This window comes from Hetaerina americana, unplaced genomic scaffold (assembly GCF_022747635.1).
Source record: "Hetaerina americana unplaced genomic scaffold, ioHetAmer1.1.p SCAF_10, whole genome shotgun sequence".
Taxonomy (NCBI): domain Eukaryota; kingdom Metazoa; phylum Arthropoda; class Insecta; order Odonata; family Calopterygidae; genus Hetaerina; species Hetaerina americana.
Genome location: NW_027286070.1, coordinates 67406448 through 67414958, shown reverse-complemented (window position 1 = coordinate 67414958; position 8511 = coordinate 67406448). Strand labels below are relative to the sequence as shown.

At 34.7% G+C, this 8511-nt stretch overlaps 1 protein-coding gene across 1 annotated transcript; it reads right to left on the bottom strand.

The window, feature by feature from the left end:
- Positions 1–2116: 2116 nt before the first annotated feature.
- On the bottom strand, positions 2117–6971 carry LOC139700197 (pleckstrin homology domain-containing family J member 1-like). Its single transcript, XM_071598786.1, has 5 exons — positions 6573–6971; positions 6396–6478; positions 5859–6028; positions 5437–5500; positions 2117–4722 (listed from the first exon to the last, which is right to left on the bottom strand). Exons 1-5 carry the CDS (start codon positions 6673–6675, stop codon positions 4282–4284), a joined length of 861 nt encoding a protein of 286 aa, XP_071454887.1. The 5' UTR covers positions 6676–6971; the 3' UTR covers positions 2117–4281.
- Between the last annotated feature and the right edge of the window lie 1540 nt (positions 6972–8511).

The window sequence follows — 8511 nt, the reverse complement described above, 5'->3', positions numbered from 1 at the left end:
TATAGAATTGAATTGGACACACTTCAAGGTACAATATTTCACTAAAGACCAGAAATGAAGGAATCAGCAGAATGATAGAAAGCCCAAAGATGAATTGAGAAAAAGTGGAAAAGTACATTGTCAGTTCAACACAATTGATATGTCTTGCTTTGAGCATCCTGGCTGGGTGTGATTGCTTTGGATGTCTTGAGACTAATGGTCAATAGATTAACTGCATGAAATTCCCTTCCACCAGAATCATGACTCAAGTTCAGCACTGGGAGAACATTTAGGGATATTCATACTTTTCTAATTGCAAAAATGAACCAGACAATAAGATTGAAAATGATGTCCACCCATCGAAAATGAAGTTCTTTTTGAACATTTGAGGCTTTTCTCCAAAATATTAAAAACGATCAAAAGAGCTTACATTTGATGAAGACAGTTCCATTCCTATGATGAGTTAATTTTCATTAATATAGTCACAAAATATTAGGTATTAAATAAAGTTTAGATCGGCTATATTGAGGATATAAAGTAATATTATATGAGCATTATAGGGCATGGTAGTCTAGTTGATAGAGCACAGGTCTACAGACCGGGTTCAATTACCAGAGATGTCTCTTGGTACCCTCAGCTCCACATTAGCGGAGTGATTTTTCAAGTACCAGATCTTCCTAAGAAACCACAGACTGCAAGATAAAAACAGCAAGGATGTGGCTTTCTATGCCCTGATTTGTGAATCCCACAAGCCATTTAGGGCTCGGTATTGAGTGAGCTCTACCTTCTATCGAACCAACCTCTGGGGTTAATAACTTTGGTTATATGAGCAGTGATGGAAAGTAATGAGGAGAAAAATCATATAACAGAAAACGAGATTGTACAAGAGTTATTGGTGGCCAAGCGTTCACGATGGAAACTGGGGAGGACCCACCATCCCCACATCTAATCGAGTCAACACCCATGCTAACATCCAGTTTGGCACTGATCCCCATTTCGTAGTTCCTTGACAAGCTTGTTTGGTGCGGATATTTTCAGTGTAGAAACCAGTATGTTGACTAAATTGCTTCAATGTTTACAAAAATCTCATCCTTACTGGGTTGATTGTTCTTAGTATATCGAGTTAGGCTAACACATTACCTAAACACATTCTGGATGCAATGACTCCAATTATTTCTTAAATATGAACTAGGACACCTCAGCCAACATATTTAAGTTGACAACATTAACTAAACTTCATTTGTATTTACATAAAATAATATTATATAGGACTAGATGAAGTATGGGATATATTTAACCATTACTCCTGTGGTATTAATAATGGATATAGGTATAATATTTCACTATCTCTGCAATGCCACAATCACATCTTGCCTCCACACAGGTGGAAACATCAATAACTCATTAATAATTCATACTTATCTTTGAAACTAGAAAGTTTTTGTTTGAAGTTCCGCGGGGGGAAATTCCTGCTACCTGCAACGTTGGGTCGCATTCCCTGCCTTTTACAGACTCTTTAGGGGGTAGAAGGTTTTGTGGTGCATTTTCATGTGGTAGTGATGTTTCAATTTCTTGCTTGTTGTGTCCTGGCTTCCGTGTTGTAGAATAGCTTTCGTGCTGCATCATGGGGTGCAGTTTTTAGTTGTTTTGCGGTATATGTGTTTGCATGAGTATTGATGAAGGGATTTTTGCTTGAGGGTGTGCGCTGCTGTGGGTGTAGTTTTCCATGTTGTTTTTTTTGCATGTGGTATTTTTCCTTTTTACAGTTTGTGACCTAACACCCCCCACCACACGCCCTTGCGGCAGCTTGCGGGGTACTATGTAGATGTAGTATTGCTTATTATCTTGGATACTGAGGATGTGAAAGCATCTGCAATCATACAGAAATACTGATGTAAGATTTATCCCAGACTCGCCTCAAATTCAGGGGTTGTAGGCTATACCATAGTACATTACCCAGTTGATCGAGAATTTACCCACAAACCAAAGTACTCCAGGTTAAAACCCAGGTGATCACACTGGCCATCTTCAGCTGAAACTCTGTTGTCAAATCTCTTGAGCACCAGAACGCTGGGAACCCTCTTGCTATGCAGTAAAAGGAAATAGCCCCCATAATCTGGGTGAGTAATTGTCACACTTGATTAGTCACGTTTGGTTTATTATCAAGTGAGCTCCATCATTCTCTAATATCCCTCCAAACTTGACGCTCAAAAATGCAGTTTGGTTCGATTCAGATTACACATATCGATATTTCTACAAAATCATTCATGTACATATATAATTAATATGCCCTTTTGACAGTTATGCATTTATAAACGATTTTAACAAAAAATTAAAGGTACTTCAAAATTTAAACCTTAACCACAAATAAATAATGATGAGCATAAAAACAAATAATTTAAATGTAAATAAACAAATGAAATTGATACATCAAATTTTATTTTCTACAACACATATGAAACACCAACTTTGACCAGAATACAAAGAACATTTATCCACAAAAAATAGAGTAACCATGTTCCCTGGTGCAAAGCAATTTGTAAACCTTAAAACAGCAAAGAAGGCCTGGGTATTAAATGGTCAATCATTAAAAATACTCATCCATCCATCACTTTTAAATTGTTCAGAGTTCTTTGTGCCTTCACAATTCACCAATATCTTGGCAATTGAGCACGCTCATTCTCTGGTACAAGCAAGGCAAAAGATATCATTTGGTGAACGTAGATGGCCAAGCAAAGGAGGTCAAGGCAACCTAGCACACAGTGTATTCCATAATACAAGAGCCTTAGCTACTCCACATATCGCTTTGAATTATTTCTCATCGCTGAGAAACAGCACTTTGCTTGTTTTTATAACTGGATAAATTTACCCAACACTTAATATCATAGTTTGCCTGCATTCAAAAGAAAGTGAGAACTGTGAATCCTACTTCCTATCAATGAAATTACTTGTAAATGATTACTATCCAACATTCCAAAAATTGAGAGCTAGGCATTTTCATACATTTGTTCATAAGAATATTTATATTAAAATACTTTTTGAGAACCTACCACCTTATTTTTCATCTCCAATCTCATAGCAAGACTGCACTGTAAAACTTAGCAATAATTATCTGATGAAAAATTATAATCACAGTTTCATGATTCAAATACAGCTATTGACTTAGAAATCGAACATGTGGACATACTTCACCAAATGATCATGAAAGAATCGCCCATACCAATTCATATATTCTACCTTAGGTAACAATTTAATAAATAACAGTTTAAAAATAAATATATGTATATACATATAATACACCTTAGTCTCATTAACAAACTAAGTAACTCTTACATAATAGAGAGTACATTAGTGCTGTATTATTCTTATGGTCTGATGCACTAGTGTACTCTTACACTAGTAAACTTAGAGTAAATTTGAACAGTTTTGTCAATGAGACGTAGCAACACTTTTGAGCATCAGGTGTGAAGCTAATACATATTATGGATAGATGCTCCTTAAAAATGAGGCCATTTTTTAAATGGCGCTACATTTTTTGTACATACATTTTTAATTTACTTGGAACTGAGCAAATGTATTCATGATCCGATAAAATTAAATAAATAGAGAACTATTTGGTCCTTTTTCATTTTACTTTAAACTGCACTTTTTAATATTCTAATGATTGTGGAAAAGATAACACTTAAAAAATATAAGGTCCATCATAAAATCAAAACCAAAGAAGTCAGTGAAACACAGAAAAATATTATATACACTGTAACAAACTCTTTGAGTTATGGGAAGTCATAGGAGGAATTGTGAGAGGATTTCACACCCTAAAGTGATTTAGTCTTCATCTGCATTACATAGGAACAGCTGTACATGAGCCACTTCTCATTACTAAAAGTGATTAATTATTAAGTACCAGAAGTGATTGATATAAAAAAGACAATACCTCTAAATGTCTTATTACACATCTAATGCCCAAAAATATCTGTGGATTGCTCAGTTTGAAAATATTTTTGACAATGATTTCTATTTTTCCACAATTGTAATCATTCCAATTTAAGTAAAATAAATGCAATTCCACAACACAAAAATAAACCCTTGAAAAAATTATGCATACCATAAAACATACATCTCTTTACAAACATGACTATATTCTCAAGAATTTCCTTCATTAAAAAAATAAGGATTAATCAATGCCTTTCATTCTGCATTACACATATAAATAGAATTTGAAGAGGCATTTTTGGTCACTGGCTAAAAAAGTTTAAAAAAATAAGAATAGCCAATTAAGGTAGGATATCTTACATTGCAATCTCAGAGGTCAATAAGATTCATTTCGGAGGACGGTACATGCGGAGCTGGCCTTGATGGTGCTTTAGGTGTGGATTTCATCGGTGGTGGTAACTTTACTGGTTGTATTACTGGGGCAAGAACAGGCTTGAGCATGTTCACTGGCTCTTTTGGTGCAGATCTTATTGGAGCTGATTGTACTGATGCTTTCACTGGTTCTATTGGCTGAGAAGGAATGACTGGGGCAGCCCGAGGGGCTGATTTTGGCGAGGAGCTCCGGGGAGGAGGCACTGGAGCAAGATGGCTCTGGAAAGATATTCCCTGCGGTCCTTTGCTGGGCAAATGGGGAGTGGACAATGGTGGAGCAGCCCTTGCTGGTCTAGGAGAACCCTCTGCCTTCTCCAGTGGCAATAAATCAATGTCTCTGGTGACACCTTCATTGTGAGGGTACATTAGAAGGGGGTCCTACGAAGAATCAAAAACAACAACAAACTTCATCACCTTTATACATAGTACTGAGAGTTTATTCAAGTGAAATTAGCATTCATTATGGTGCTGTAATGTGCAATGCACAGTATAAATGATCACTGCTTTATTAAGTTTGTTGAAGTATTTGGTATTCAATTTAGTTCCCATTAAATCTTTCTATTTGAGTTTAGTTTAAATATTTTTCATGAAGCATTCATTTTGCCTATGGCGATATTATTTCATGATCACAGCTATTAAAGCTGTGGTGGCAAAAAGCATTTTTCTTTACCGTTATGACTCAAGTAATTCAACTAACAGCAAAAAATTATGACTCCATCATTAAATTAATATCACAAATGAGCATGCATTCACTTTAGATTATGAAGTTTTCAAAATTGGCATATTAATTTGTTGTGCCAGAACTAACCAGAATCACACACTTTCTAAGTTCATGGTTTAATTACGTTGAATCTGATGGCACTTTCAGGTTAAGGAAATCAATATTTGAAATCATAAATGTTACTAGTCTCTGATAAATTTGTCGTTTAAATGTCCAATGAACGTATATGGCAACCTTAAGTTGTTGTCACCATAAATATAAATGCATTAAAAAATCTACAAGGCGATACTTTTGACCAACTAAACAGTGATGGTGAAAGATTAATTTTATATAAATATTAAAAAGTGAAAATTTATTAATATGAATAATACTTTGCCAGTCTTGACCGTGACCTTCTTTCGCAGAACTTTCATTTGAGAGCGCAGGTACTCGTAGCTGAAAGAGAGATTACATTAAAATAAATATGTAAAAGAATGCAATAGTTAAGTTGTAAATCCAATGTTATTAATTCAGCAATGTACTAGCAGTACCAAAGACATTCTGGAGGAGATAATGGAAACCCATTACACCCATGCTCAATAATTACATTGAGGCACCATGCCATACACTGCTTTTTTTCGATACAATTACTAGTTACACAAATGTACACAAATGAAAGTCATTCATGAAAAAATGAGTTCTATGAACAGTGTTGATGAAATTGTCGACTGAAATTACAAAACCACACTGGTAATCACATGAACTACATTAATACCTCACCGACAAGTATTTTTTGTCATGTACCCCCACTTACGAGCATTGTTTGAGGGCGTCCACCCAGCCCTGGATGTTTGAGTCTGATCTTCCAGAAAAAAGGTGCTTCTTATTGGGCTCATCTTTGAATATGATTGAAAATACAAATGGTATGGAAGAACTTTGCTCAAGCTGGATGCTCGAGTTTTCTAAAACAAAGAGTCCCGAGGGCTAAAAATAAAGGATACAAATAAACATTAATCCATTAAATAAGAATTATAGTAAGAAATTATCATTTTCATGATTTATGTTTATATTTCATGGTTACACCATTCCTCAGAGATCAATTATCCGATTCCTATGTGAACTGCTAGTGAAGGAATGAAAGCAGAACAAAAATCATCATCTCTTCCCAATTTCATAAAGAGACATTTAATTTCATTAGATCAACATGAAATATATTTAACCCAGCCAAGAGAATCGTTAATGTCCACGGATTAAAATTTAATTTGACTTCCACTGCAAGAAGTTTCAACCAAGAAAGCAAATCTCCTGCAAAACGTCAATGAATAAATAAAAATATTCACTATTTTATTACCTCGGATTCTACTTTACCGGTCTCGCTTATTCTAAAATAAAACAGTAGATTACACCGTAAGCGAAACCAACGTTCCTTATAACCTGAAACAAGTAAATCCTATATGAATAATACAATAAAAAATTAATCAAATGGCAGCAAACACATTGTGTTTCACTGGAAAAATGTTCAACTAACCCGATTGACCAAAATTTCCTCCTGGTGGACGGTAGTTTAGCCTTCCTTCCAAGGTGGGCGTTTTCTCCCAAGCCTGAGCTAATTCTCGACCACTAAAACGCATGATCTATCAGTTTGAAAAACTGCACATCTACTAGAGACAAAGAAGGTCAAAGAAAATCATCAACGCAGTACGAGGAAGTCCATGATTCGGTTTGAATTGTTATCTGTGCCCCACATCAAGTTCGCTGCTCATCAAGGACGAGGTTTCGTCAAAAAATTACTTCTGAGTTGCTATTCCGATAGAAATAAATTCGGGTACTACATAAATACTCTAAAATGGAGGTTAAGCTCCCTCTCCTTACACAAAAATGAACCACAACACAATCCCGACGAGGGAAACTACAAACTTGAAATAGCTCTTTATTTCGTTATTCAATTACACAAGACTCGGCGCTAGAACTCCAAAAGATGGAACTACTTCAAAAGGCGGGAAATGAAAAGTTTTCGTCGCATGAGGTGATTTTAAGCAAAATTTGTCCATGAATTATTTTAGTTAATCACAAATATATATGTTATTGCAAAGTAGCAGTTTGATTCAAATGGTTTCGATGAATTTAAATTATGATTAGAAAAGCCAATCCACTGAGGAACGTACCCAGAGAATGAGCAATTTGAGCCTTTATGTTATTCTTCTAGAATAATTTTGATGGCGAAAATAGTCGCTTAGCTGTTACCTAAAATAGAGCAGATGAACTAGAGTTGGGTTTTTGTTTAATCTTATAATAGTCAACATAACATAGGTGCCTAAGATAGCGTCCCCTAAACTAAAGTCATGCTCTCCCTAGTTTTTTAGTGCTCTCGAAAAATTTCAACTTCACAACAATTTACTCTTTTTAAACTTAGCTAAATGTTCTTTGAGAAATATATGACATACTTAAAATATGAAGGGTAATGAAAGGTAAGGTTATGATTTCTGAGGAAGCCTCATTTGTCTTTGCTCTCCTAAATTTCAATCCTACACTACTGATAATGTTGTCATTTGCTTAAAATGAGGAGATAACCTGGGGTCTAAATAAATGGATTCAATTGAAGAATTAAAGAATCCAATTGCAACTGAATGGATACATCCAAAAAATTGAAATCTCAATGTGTAAGATATAATATTTTATGGACCCTAATTCATTAACCTCGCAAACCCATTACTCATATCAGTATTGACATTTAATTTTGTTATTTTAAATTCCATTGTTTCCAGGTCTTAACAAATGATTTTTCCAAACTTATATTTGAAATCACATAAAAGTCATCATTTCACCGATGATCACCAATATTACATGTAATAGGTATTTGCATTCCAGTACTAATTGCCTAATTGATTTAGAAATGATATTTAACCATTTGTACCCTTAGTAATTTTTTTGTGCTGGTTTTATGTATGTTCTGGGTGCTTCACAAAACTAATGAAATTTTTACATAAAATGCCAAAGCTGTACATATTAAATTTAAAGCACATAGAATATTTTTTTGAGAAATTATTTCCCCTTAACACGGTTTCCAAAACAACTTCAGAGAGTTAAAATTGAAGATGTATTGATTGCTGATATTGGTTTCTTATGTAGAGCCAAGTGTTGATGTGGAGTGAGGGTGATGAGTAAAAAAGAGGACAAGTAGAAATGCCATCAAGTGATACATTATTTTGGTAATCACCAAGTTTTAGAAATGTAATTGCGTTTCAATATTCTGAACTTCCAGTCCAAAAGCAGAGGCATTTAAAGGATCAAAGATTAATGCTTACAGTTGGTTCAACTGCATTCCAGTTTTCATACTTTATTTTGCAGCAGTTTTTCAGTTAATGGTGAATGAAATATATTGTTTTATTGGCTAAATTTTACCACTGTGAAAAGAGAAGCATTCACCTTGACCTAAGAAGTCAGCTGGAGATTTCAATGGGATAATG